The sequence below is a fragment of the Seriola aureovittata genome, chromosome 20 (genome assembly GCF_021018895.1).
Source record: "Seriola aureovittata isolate HTS-2021-v1 ecotype China chromosome 20, ASM2101889v1, whole genome shotgun sequence".
Lineage (NCBI taxonomy): Eukaryota > Metazoa > Chordata > Actinopteri > Carangiformes > Carangidae > Seriola > Seriola aureovittata.
Window position 1 is genome coordinate 9,759,959 of NC_079383.1, and position 14,020 is coordinate 9,773,978.

Genomic DNA, 14,020 nt, shown 5'->3' on the forward strand with positions numbered 1-14,020 from the left:
GGAGATCCTTTGTTCCCACTGCCATCAGGCTATACAACACCTCAGCCAATGGAAGTGGACTAATCTAATTATTATTGTTTATTTATTATTATTATTATTATTATTAATATTATTATTATCAATGAGCTAATGGACACATGAATTTCCCCTATAGGGGATAAATAAAGTAGCAATCTATCTATCTATCTATCTATCTATCTTCCCAATGAACTCAACTGTTAAAATAAAGTAAGTAATAAGATGGCAATTTAGTCTTGGAGTGTAGTTTCTCTTACATCCTGTTTCTTGAATTTACAAAAGTCATCAAGGACATGATCCCAAGAGAAAAGCATTCACGGAGCATTGATGTACTGAATGTTGATCTTAGTGATTCAATTCTTATACTTTTCTTTAAATTATGATATTTTATCAGATATTCCACTTTTACCTTTAGTCATGAAAACGTTTCCTTTGAACTGAGTTCACAGGAGGCATTACTGACATTATTATGATACAGAATTCAAGTTTTTATTTGTGTTATTTCTCTGCTGCATCTGTGAGTCCTCCAAACAGTTTAAATGAAACTGTGAGGGCAGTGTCGTAGTGGGTGTTTGACCCGTAGTTGTTGATTGATTAGTAGAATTTATTGCTGTGAGGTCAATGACATCATTGGATTCATTGCTTGTTTTCCAGTAGAGCAGTTTTAAATATTTTGTGTTTTCTCCTTTTGTGTTATGTTGTTGTTGCTTTTTTTGTTATTATTATTATTATTATTTATATCATTATTAATATTATTATTGGTGGTAATAATAGTTGTAGCATCGTAGGTATTTTTCATGCGGGTGTAATTTTTGTTTATGAGGCATAAATCCTTCAAGGGAAGTCCTTACTGTTATTATCAATACTAATGTTCTGTCCATTTCATTAAAGTTGTACCCATAATCACATTAGAGAACACCCCTCAGGTACCGCTGCTAATGTAAATTACATTTTGTTAGACACAGGCTGATACAGAAAGTGCCAGTCATCACTGTGATAAGAAGGACTTGTATACTGAGTCTTCAACAATAATGAATCCTGTCTTACTGAAAAAGATAGGTGTTAATAAGAAAAGAATGCACAATGAAGCCAGACTTAGCTGTATTATAATTCTTTGTCTAGTATTGCCAGATGGCTAGAGCACCTGTGTACACACCTACACACAGATGCACACACTTTCCATATATTCCTAGAATTGATATTAACCAGCTATGTACATCTAAACTCAGATATCATCTTGACAGATAACTTCTGTTTATTACAACTTCATATTATTTGAGAAAACAACAACAATCTACTCAAACGGTCTGCTGTAAATATACATCTTTATTTTGAATGTCGTCTTGGTTGACATACTATAGTCTACCTGCTGTAGTTGCAACAACTCCTCCAACCTGTCATTTTGACCCTTCACTCTGATACAAACTGTTGGTGTGTCTCCTGAAATAGTGCCCCCTACTTGGTTAGGTTTAGGCAAAATACTCCTTGGTTAGGTTCAGGCAAGAAACAACTTCTTTAAGTTTAGAGGATCTTTGTTGACATGGTGACAGTGATAAACATACATTAAAGGTTGTGGAACATTCATGGTTAAAAGAAACATTGGCCATTTGTTTCAATTGGGAAAAAGAACGGTCTCCCATGTCAAAATCCCGTTCTTTGTGGACTCATACATCCACCCCAACCTGCTTCTGATGTGGACTTTGTCATCATGATTACTGCAGACACAGAGGTAAAGGTTGTTGCCCTGTCTGACTTTGTTTTAATGGTTTTGCTGTTTTCAAAGATCTCAGCAATTATTTAGGTGAGTACAGTATTATCATAACCACTGGAAATAAAGAAATAAATACAGGGAAATGTGATCCAAGTGGCAATGAATGGGAATTACGCTAAAAGCAAAATGTAATCTGAGTGATTTCACACAAAAAAATTGTCCTCTCTCAAAAGTCTACTAGGTGGTATTGTTTCTCTGAAAGATAAGTACAAGAACATGCCCCTTGTTTGGTAAAAGTAAACCCCAGTGTTCAGACTCAGACATACAATACATACATTGTTTGAAAAAAAAGTAATTAACATGCTCAGGCCAAAAGTCATTCTTTCTTTTCTTTCTCTATCTCTTTTTCTTATTCTCTCTTTCTTGCAAACACACACACATGCAGAGGCAGCAGATCAGGTATCCCTCCCTCAGCCATCATGTCATGTGACTTTCATCAACAGAGACATCAAAGTTTCCTCTGTCTTTCTTTCCTGCTTTCTCCCTTGGCTCTCTCTTTTATTTCCTCCGGTGCTTGTTCCCTTCCATTCTCTCCTGACTCGTGGTTGACTTTTCAAACTCATTGAAATGACAGACAAGACAAGCAGAGGAGGAAGAAAGAGGGGCAAAAATGAATCTCAGCTAAATTTGAACCATACCTTCACTACATGAACCGTAGCTGTGATTTTAGAAAGGGAGAGCTGGAGGTGATTGCTACTTTGTGGGGAAATTTAATATGCATGGGTGTGACGGAGGAGAGGAGAGTGACCTTTTTACCAGCTCCCATTCACACTTCCCTTTCCCACTCCTTCATTCCACTTATCTCATCTCAGTTTTTTTTTCATTCCTCTTAGCTGATTGAGGAAGGGGAGAGAAAGAATGAAAGAGTGAGAGAGAGTTACTTCTCAACTAGAAGGTCATAGCGCTATTTGATAGCCTTTTGTCTTCCATCCAAAAACAGCACTGTTAATAGCTGCCCATAGGCCACTTTATAATGATCGGGCCTTATCTCTAGAAGCACACGGACAGTCACGCACAGACAGCACACACTGTCTTTATGGTGATAAGCGGGACCATTTAGCTTAAACAGAAAAAGACCTACACTGATGTTAGTTCTTATACTAACGGTGGTGAAACAAAATGTGGCTATGGCTGCTACTTATCCTATTTAAAGCTCTGATGCATGGGCCAGGGCTATGGTATCCTGCATTCTGTCCCAGTAAACACAATTTAATGAAAATAGATTGTATTTATCAAGATGTGAATTTCATATGTAAAAACAAAACAAACAAACACCAAAAATCAGATAGCACTTTAGGCTGAATCCTGGAATCTACCTGGTCTTGATTTCATTTTTCTTCTCTGTATTCTGGTTATGTTTTTATTCTAAAGGAAGCAGGCTCAGTGGGTTTGCTACTGGATAATGTGATGCTCTCTGGATTCCAGTAGGAGAATTTTCTTTTCTCTTGCCCTCCTCCACAGGGAGATTGGATATCAACCCTGTATTCGGCATCTGGAGCAAGGTTGCATGCCTTGCTGAAGGACCAAAGCAGAGGGATTTTATGTGAACATATACACATGTATACACAAGTGCAAGTGCATATCTGTAGGTACTCTAAGTCTGCATGTACAAGAAGTCCATATATACAAAGCACTTAATACAGTATGTGCACATGGGATTGACACTATATTGTTTATACTGTATTATTTTCTCCATTTTTTCTCCAGTTTAAATTTTCAGCTGTGTGTTGGAAGTATCACAGAAAGGAAGAGCTGAAAGTGCACAAAGCTGTCTAATTAGCATTAACTTCCCACTGAAACGTTCTTGAAAATAAAATGGGAAATTAATGCTGTGGTTACACTGAAAAGAAGGAGAGTCAAGTACATTTTGCTCACTACGAAGGAGACTGGTCACTTCCCTCCAGGTTTTAGTAGAAAGTTATCTCTATCTGATGTTGACTTTGACACCCACAGAGCACTGCAAAACACTGTCAAACCAAAGCATTGGAAAATAACTCAAAAATAAAATGTTTCAAAAACTGGTGCTCACCATATGTTACTGAATGATCAAACTGTTGGTAGTGTTGTTTTCTGTCATGAATCAGTGTCAGCATTCCACACTGACTACACTATATTTAGACTTAAAAAACTTTTCATTCTACAAGCACCTGTGACCAGCCCCCAGCCTTTTCTTTTTGCAGAAGAGACTCAAAATACATACAGTCACCTCTGTGAGAGTGGTGCAGGTATGTGAAAGGGCAGGGACTGTGTGTGGGAGGAGTCAGGACCTAATTTATAATGCTGAGGGGTGGATGGAGTTCTGCAGTTGCCATAGAGACCTTTGTGGCTGAATGCGACTGCTGCTTTCTGTCTCCTATTCCTTCCTGAGAAGGAGCTGGTGACACACACGCACCATAGCACATGCACATCATAGTGGAATCCTACACCTCGTGCATTTTTATAGAAACACACAGAGGAAGCACAAAGAGCACCAGCCGAGACTCACAACTCATCAGTTTTTGGATCTACTGGACTGTGGTCCATGCATGTATCAAGGTAAAATATACTACTGTATACAAGACAATTTATGTGTTATTAGCTTACAAATGTAGGAATCACCAGAACAGGTGGGGATTTCTTAAAACACACGCGCAGAATGGTGAGAATAGCTGCTATGACAAATCCTATCCTTTGATTTGAATGTTGAAGAGATCAGATTGTTAAGTTTACGTGGTGATCCTAGCTGTACAGGACAGCTCGGGCGTCTTCCTTAAAGGTATTGCAGGAAAAAAAGATAATGCTTGTCAACCAAGTTTAATTCTCTGTGACTAATCTTAAAGATGCTAACGTTTTTAGCAGCTGTGTGGTACAGATACACCTTTCTATTTTTGCCTCTTTTAATCTGTCAAATAATTCACACTTCTTGGTTGTGCAGTTCATTTTGGCATGCCAAGTTTAATTACTTGTATGTGCTTCTTTTTTTCATTCTAGATTTATTTGTTTTTTTCATTCTTTTGCAGAAAACACTCATCTTACTCACAATGTTGAGGAAATATTTCCTTAAATTGCCAGAACATTGTAATTTGCTTTGCATCCATTGGCAGGTTTTATGTTGGTGTCACTTTGAATTTTTTGTGCTGTTTTATTTCTCTAAAAATATAATTCAACAAAAATGTGCTCCAAAATGTTACAGAGATTTTGTGATGTTAAGTTCCTGGTATATTTTTTTTTATCTCTTAAGTATAGTAATCATGACTGTTACAAATTTCATTTTAAGTGTTGCTGACTGTTCTGTCAGCTTTGTGCTGTTCACAGTACAGTAGTGAACATTGATAGTTATAATAATATACAAAGAAAGAGGTGTGGTTTTTCTTTTCCACTGTCACCAAGTGTTTCTTCATGGTGGGATTTGTTAGGTTTCTGTAATCAATATTATAAAGAGTATGGTCTAGACTTGCTCTATATGAAAAGTGCCTTGAGATAACTTCTGTTGTGATTTGGCATTATATAAATAAAAACTGACCTGACTTAACTAAATTAGTTTTGATAGCTTCAAATACGCTCTTCTACTGTCTTTTAGTTTCAGCTAATCAAAATGAACAGCGGCATGTAATTGGACAAGTTAGTTGAACTCACGTGTGTGGTGAATGCTGGTACTAACCCTCAGCCAATTTGTGACAATTTGTATCTGTGTCAGTAGCAGTTCATTTTCAGAGGCAACACGTATTGTTACATGGCAACAACATGGCACTTCCTTAGGCATAGAGATTGAATGAAAAAAAGGGTGTGACAAAGGCTTATGCATAATTAACAAATTTTACCTCAAAATAGACCTGGCCTAACATCTGTTTTGGCAGTCAGACGTTTACCATTTTTACCTTAGAAGGCATTTAATAGTCTTTACTGTTGAGGCATTATACATCATCAATTAGCCTAATGGGTGCATGAATTGGCATTTTCACACCTTGAGGATTTAAAACAGTTGCAGCTGTGGCAAACAAGGTGACAAAGCAGTCTGCAGTGGGAACTGAGCTGGGCTTTGAAATGAGGATCCTTGCTGTAAAACAAAGCTGTAATTTAAAATTATGGGTCCAGAGGGTTTAAAAGACCCTTTTCAAATTTCCCACTGTCACCTCGCTTTCAAATCATTCGGGTGGCTGAACCAGCTAGTTTGTTGTTCACATGTATGAGATTTATCTTGTTGCATATAGTGAGCGGAAAGTCGAGAAAGGAGTTACTGACAGAAGGCAGATCAATGAATGCAGGAAAAAGTTTGAGTGAATGAAGAGAACATTGAAAGAGAAGGAAAAATGTAGAATCATGTCTGTAATGACAACAATTTCTATGTTAACTTACAGCATATCAGCATACCATGTGGCATATGGTAATGCATCACAGATAAAGGAATTTCCAACAGTGAGATCAATTCTACTATTACTACATATGTATGTGTTGGCGTGTTTGTGTGTTTGTGTGTATGTGTGTGTGAGTGTGTGTGTGAGAGGGAGAGAGAGAGAGACAGAGAGAGGGATATGAAGAGGAAAGAGGGAGAAAGCAAGGACATAAATGTGTATATCAGAGAGAGACAGGACGAGAGGGAAAGAGTGTGCATAGTTATGTGTAAATGGTAGCTGTAGGTATGTGTGAAAAAGGGGAGATGCATTGCATTGTGCTCTGTAGTGTTTGGGGAGGAGAGGGGATTGAGGTTGGAGACTTGAGATAGACTGGGGATCAACTCATTCAGAGCTTCAAATGGCTTTGAGAAAACCAATCAAACCAGCATACACTCTGTACATCTCGCTTGCACACTCTTTCTTGGTCTGGCATACACATGCACTCAGTTGTACACACGATGCACAAAATCTTCAGTGGGGTGGAATTCAGTGTACTATTGATCTGCTTCCATGTGGTAACATGCACACATTCATGCACATACTTACACACTGTGATTTCTGGTTTGAAATCTCATCTGTCAGGCTCATAGTGAGATGAATGATATGTAACTGTCAGTAAGCCACTTAAATAGCTAATGCATCAACACACACACACACACACACACACACACACACACACACACACACACACACACACACACAAATAGGGATGGGTTCAGAGGAGTGCATTCAGGGGTAGTGAGAGTGACAGGCACACACTCACACCTCCCCCAGAATTACCATCTATGCAGCCTTAAAGCAAGTGACTCACAGTTAAACCCATGCCAACACTCACTGTGTTGGCATGGGTTTAACTTGCCAGACTCCAGCCATGCACAAAAGGCTGTGTGTAGACTGGTAGCAGCAAAGAATTTATTAATTTTCTTAAGTACAAGGGTCTACATTGGGGTATTCCAAGTCCAATTTGAATAATAATATGTTCATGAGTTTTAGTGCTTATCGCATGACTGTACAGCAGTTTATACCACCATAAGACTGGATTTTACAACTCTGAAAAGACACCTCTCTGTCCATAATTTCAGCGTTAACAGTAGAATTATACAATTTGCATTGCAGAGTAATTTCAGCATTTAAGCCTTTCTTGGAGCCCTCTGTGTCAGGATCTCCGCTGTACCACACAGTGGTCTCAAATTTCTGTTAAATCTATGTATAGGTTAAGTTTTTATCATCTCTGTGTGAGATCCGCTGTAAGTTTGTGAAGTTTGAGACAAAATATTGTTAAAGGTGAAGTACAGCTCCTTTCAGGAATAGCTCAGTACACGGTTGTGTGCCTAGTGGGCGAGAGAGAAAGAGAGCGCATGAGAGAGAGATAGAGAGAGATACGGGGAGAAAGAGAGCAGTGATGCTGGTGACTGGAGCAGAGAGTTAACTAGTTAGTTAGTAATCAGTGTAGTATATGAGCACAACCAATCCAAGCTGCAAAGAATACTCCAGTGACACTTAAAGCAACCTCTAGACTTTAACAGTAGCATGGGCACATAGGCCATGTTGGCCGTAGGGTGTACAATTGTTTTCAAGGCATCACAGCCAGAGGCAGGAGCAACAATGGCCATGGCAGTCATGGCCACTGTGAAATTCCTACCCTGCTCTCCAGACATGTTTTAACTATCTAAAAACCTCTGCTATGGAAGCAGATCTATGAAAACTTAATCAGTGACAATTCCTGGATCAGGCCTTATTCTCTGCCCACCCCTGCTGGTTGTGCTAGGGTGACAGGTGAAAGAGCAGAAAGTATCAAGATGGTTAGTGGAGGAAACATCAGAGAGCCACATGGTTCATGGTCAGAACCAGACTCAGGATTATTTTGAGGAGTGAGGAGTTTGTTGTGCACCAAAATTGATGACTAGAAGACATATTACAATGGTAAGTGTAGTTATGTAATTATTGCAAAACTCTTGCTCTCTTTACTGACAAGGTTTCGGGTTTATTTTGCCATCTCCCATCTCAGCAAAGTTGACAGGATTGGTTCTTGAGGTATGTGACGTATGAAGCTGTTTTTATGACACTGTCATTGGTTCACTGAAATTCAAGGTGGAAATACGGACCTATGGCGTTGACTGCTTATATCACCCATGATATGTCTTGTATTATATTAAAAAACACCATGAAGACATGTTAACTAGTTTAAAAACTTGATTTCCATTGGAAATGGTCTTAAAATGGGAACATGTCATTTTTGAACAAATCAGCTCATTTGGGAATCAAGAATACATTTCAGGAAGGAATTTCACAAATATCTTTGTTTTTCAAAAACATCTTTGTTAGACAGTTTGTAACCCAGTTTCAGGAGGAGTGCTTCAAGTCCTCCACACAGACTCCTGCACCAACACAGCGGATGGGATTTTAGGTCTTTAATGCTTTCAACCAGTCTCACTCTGTCTAACACCTTTCTTTCCTGTCAGTCACATTCATGTTAATGATGACACTTTATTTTAACTGTCACACAGCTGTCTTTCAGCCCTAAACTGTTTCCCTGACCTGCAGCTGACAATGCTTCACTTCCTACATAACAAGCTGGCTGCAGTCCCAGAGTAATTTGTTGTTCACATTGAAATACTGTCCCAATACTGTTGGGTGGTTTTAAAAGGTTAATGTCATACATTTAAAAAGGATATTATGGTTTTAAGATTTTTAATACCCCCATCATTCCCTCATTAATGACCAGTCAGTTAGTCATAGTTGTTTGATTTTTGATATCTCTGAAGTAAAGTTACACACCTTAACATCAGTTCCAAACTTTCATATGAGCCTCCTCGCAGAACGCCAGCTCTTTCTCTTTCTCCCTCTCTCCCTCTGTCTCAGACGCACTTTGTTTTACTTTATCTTGTCAGGAGCTTCAGTTTGAACGCCTGACCAGGGAACTTGAGGCTGAGCGTCAGATTGTTGCCACCCAGCTGGAGAGATGCAAACTGGGATCAGAGGCAGGCAGCATGAGCAGCATCAGGTAACATGCAAACCCTATTTCTCTTTCTCTCTCTCTCTCTCTCTCTCTCTCTCTCTCTCTCTCTCCCTCTCTATTTGTGTAAACTTAGAGCATGATGGAAGAGGTTCTGTGTCCTTCATGACACTAACACTCACTGCACCATTATACACTTTCACCCTACACACGCACGTACGAACACAAACACTATGGCATACACACCCAGTGTGTTTTCTCTTCAGATCCGTGGAGTGATGTTAGTGGAAAAGAACAATGTTCCCCCTGCTGTGGAGTGCATTTATCAGCAGGATGGATTGGGACAACACTGAGGTTCCAGACAAAAACACACACCCAGATAAAGGCACACACACAAACACACACACACACACACACACACACACACACACACACACACACACACACACACACACACACAAAACTACAAACATTGATGGTGCTACATGGTTTAACACACATACTATACAGAGAGATGCATGACACAACAACATTATGAGTATGATGACACACTTCACAAATACACAAATGTGCACTTTCTCATGCTGCACTGATACACACATGCCATGACATTTGTTGAGGGCTTGATATCACAAATACAGTGACACAACCATTGGCGGCATTTGTAAGAGTGTGACAATGCACGCCTCCACCCACACATATACTGTACATGGTCACAAAATGTCCTCATAGAGACTTTGCTTTGCAAGAGAAACCTAGGTCAAGCCATATCACACTTCCTGGACCCCCTTTTCTCATATTACAGCATTAATTAGCATATTAGCCACAGCCCTGAAACCCTTCAAAATAATTCAATATGTTCCCCAATTATTAAGTCTGACCTTTCTGCAGGTAAAACTATTTTCAGATGATGGAAAGAGAGCCCTTAACAGAAATAGGGAGTAAAGATGAAGGAGAGACGTCTGTGACTAGCATGCAAATTTTAAATTTTATGCTAACAGCTCAAACCTTGAACTTAATATCTTCCCCTGTCCTGTTACTAAATGATTGTTCCCTCACATTTTCTTTCATAGAGTGCATTTACATGCACACTTATACACTTTTTGGAGTATCCTGGTTATGTTTTGCACATGTAAACAGCTTATACCAGTTTAGTATATATATATATAAACTAAATACTTTGCCTCCTTTGAATAAAAATCCAGAGTAAAAGTAAAATTTGGTTAAAAGTTGGCCGAAAGTATTTACACTGTAAAATTTTTTTTTTGTGTGTGTGTGTGTGTGTGTGTGTGTGTGTGTGTGTGTGTGTGTGCATGACTATATTTGCGTTTATGTGTATGTTTTTGTGTTTGCATGGATTTTTCTGTCATGTCAGGTTCATATAAATTCAGCATCCCTCTAATTCCCTCGGGCAGCTGCATTGACTGTGGTATGTTTTTGTTGTTAATAATCCTTGGGCAAATTCCACTACAAGACACAGATATGCTAACAAATAACACAGAATATCTGAATAAATTAACTGTCTTTTATCTTTCACTTACTTATAGAAAGAACTCATCTTGTTTTGCAGAAAAATACATGAGACCCATACATTAAACGTTTCCTATTGTCACCTTAATCATACTTGCCATAGTCAGCCATATGTAATTATTTGATTTTTTAAGTGCCCTATTGAGAGTTTCCATTTATGATGGTGTCTGCTATTTCAGATACCTAGACAGGCTATTTAAAAATGGCTTAAATACCAATAAGACTATTTAATTCTTATCACCCACTGTGTTTTAAGTTAATACATGTAGCTTAAGATAGATTTGTTCTTAGTTGGGTTTTTTTAGCTCTAGAAAACCAAGCACTTAATCTAAGATGATTTTGGACAAGCCAGTCAATATTTTTGTATGAGACAGGTAAGAAAGCAAAGAACCAAGAGTCATCCGTCTAGATTGGTTGGATATTTTTTTTCAGCTAGTTTTCACTCTCAGACAAACTTGATCTCCCAACATATAGCCTGTAACTTTCAAATATATATTTGTGTATATTTACTTTACTGGAAAGTTCATCAGAATTCTCCATTTGCTATTTCCTGCAACACTTAAGTGAGAATATCTGCTTGTGCATGTATCTGTGCCAGCAATAGTGTGTCTGCTGTCAAGTCTACTGTCTCACAGTTGCATCATCTTATGATTATCACATCAGATAGAGAGGATTGGCTTAGCTAAGCGTTTGTCTGCTGACAGCTCACTATATGGCACCGAGTCCACATCCATCCTTGTGTGTGCTCAGATTTGTCAATGCATGTCAACTGAAATGTGTGATGTGCATGTGTCTTTCTTTTCGTACACACACGTGACAACTCACCTCTGAGTATACCTTCTTATTTTTATTTTATCCATTTTGATTGACATAATCTTTTATGTAGATTCTACCTTGTGCTTCTTTTCTTTTCTTTTTTTTTTTGATCCAAGCCTAAGTATAGATGTTACAGTCTGCAATATAACTGTGAATGATCAGAGAGAGTCTGATGCTATTCAAAGAGACAGCGCTAACCTTTCCCATGGTCTCCAACATCACCACTCATTTTCTTCTCCTTCATCAGGGTGTCAGTGACAGGCAGCAGCTAAATATAGAGTGTAGTGGCTGGCTTTGAGTGAAAAGGTGTTATAATAGAGCACAGGGTAGAAATGAAGGAAAGCACATGACATAGTTGGATTTGAGGGAAAAAAAGAGAGTCAAGTAGACAAATAATAGGAGTCTTATATATTCTATGTAGCATTTTTGTCATTTCCTGAAAAACATACTCTTACCTTATCCTTCTAAAGTTATGCTTCTCCTTTCATGCCAATCTATATTCTCACAGACACGGTTTCCTGTGGGTGTAAAGCTGCAGCCACCATGTTAAGTCAGCAGTTGGGCCATTACTATGTTATAAGCCTGTCAGTGTGAGAGTGAACTTAAGCACACATGCTACCTGGTACCCTGAATTTTTCCATTTTTGTCTGTGTGTTATTACTCCAAATGTGTGCAATTTTGTGTCCCCTCTGTTTGTGGGTTTGTATTGCACATGCTTGGAGTGAATGCTGTGTTTGTGTTTGCCTGTCTGTGTGTGTTCTTGGCAGCCGCTGCGAGCCTGCATGTCCTTAGTTGAGTTCCGCTAGATAAAGCAATTCAGGCATCTCCATGGACTCCTCCTCAGAGCTGAGGACCCTAAAAAATGCCTGACTGTGGTGCAGAAACCCAGGGCATTACTGACTAACATCTGTTCACACTGTGAACTGTTGGCATGCGACACAACACATTACAAGAAAGGAAACACACACACACATACACACACACACACACACACACACACACACACACACACTCACCCACGTGCAAAGACGTATACTCCAAACGTCATGCCAAGGTCAATTTATCATTTTTCTAACATTAGTGGTAAGTGGCAGCCAGTGGGAAACGTTTGCTCCTGCTGTCTTTTCTGCGTGACTGGCTGTGCAGCTCAAGCTTTCAGTGCTGCTCTAAAGGGCTATACCACTGAATTTATGGTTGATGCATTTCAATTTGTTTAATCTATTTTCGCCATTACGAAGATGCCAAAACAACGTGAGTAATAGAACCCGAAATCACATGAAGATGAGAATAGGATATGACACTGTGTTTCCTGCAAGTGAAGATAATTTCAGCGACGAGCTGAGTATGTAGAGGAAGTGATTTCAATACAATAATTCATTTTGACGTGTCATTTACCTGTGATGTAGTATGCTGTAGATGGATTAAGAGTCAGTCAAGACCGGGAGAAGTGAACATATGGAGATAACCTAAGTTGTTGAGTAGATTTTAAATTGCATAGAAGCAAAGGTAAAATTTTAAACAAGCTTTAATGTCAACAGTGGCAATTATTGTTATGCTTAAAGATGTTCAATTTTTAGGGTCAGAAAGCAGTTGAACTGGTAACAAATGGGTTATAACATAATATAATGTAGATATATTCAGCTATAAGATTATTTTAAGTGTTTATCAATTTACAGTATTGGTCAACAATTATAACTTTCGCTGTGAAGACAGAATTTACATGATTAATATATGTGTTTCACTCTCCACTTATGGGTTTCCACAGTAGGAGTTGGAATTGTTAACAACAGTGAAATAAATCATTAATAAAACTAAGGTGCAACTCTCAATGCACTTCAATGAACTTTTAGTTATTTTTTGGGGCGAGTTTGCCTTTATTATTACAGCAACAGTGGAAGAGAGAGAGAGAGACAGGAAAGTTAGGGGGGAGTAAAAGAGAATGATATGCAGCAAAGGGTCTGGGCTGACTTGGATACTGCAGTAAGGACTGAGTCTTAATTGTATGTGCTCTACCAGGTGAGTTAGAAGGGCACCCCAGAACTTGAGTCTTACCAGTGTTTTTGTAGCTCTCTCATTTAAAAGGCAGATAAATTACAGTTTCTGGGCAGATTCAGATCATTAGTTCCCCCGGCCTTCGTCTGCCTTGCAGTAACCTTGTTGGGTATTCGGAGACACATTATTAGTGCATTAAACTGTTTGGAAAATAAATAGCTAGCCACTAAGCTAATCGTTACTTGGGGCAGAATATTATCAAGGCCATATATGAGATGCCACATAAGCTCATGGATTTACTGGCTAAATTTAATTATGCTGTTGTCATATTCCGTTGGCTACAAGCAAACATAGTACCAGCTTGATGTCATGTGGCACATGTTATCAAGTATATATGCATTATGATGCGATAGATGATCAATTGTAGATATTACAGCAATCAGTTATACTTTAGAACAAATAATGCACATTAAGAGAGAGACAGAGTATAGTTGTGTCATGTCATCAATTAAAAAGGTCATATCACAGCACATCGGAGTCTATTATAATTTGCCAATTATTTTA

At 38.6% G+C, this 14,020-nt stretch overlaps 1 protein-coding gene across 1 annotated transcript in view; it reads left to right on the forward strand.

Annotated features, from left to right (window-relative positions):
• Positions 1-14,020, forward strand: part of ctnnd2a (catenin (cadherin-associated protein), delta 2a) — a 278,083-nt gene that overhangs the window by 88,238 nt on the left and 175,825 nt on the right. The window contains exon 3 of the mRNA XM_056364392.1: positions 9,054-9,166. Within this exon, the coding sequence (XP_056220367.1) occupies positions 9,054-9,166 (113 nt within the window). The remainder of the gene's footprint in view (positions 1-9,053; positions 9,167-14,020) is intronic.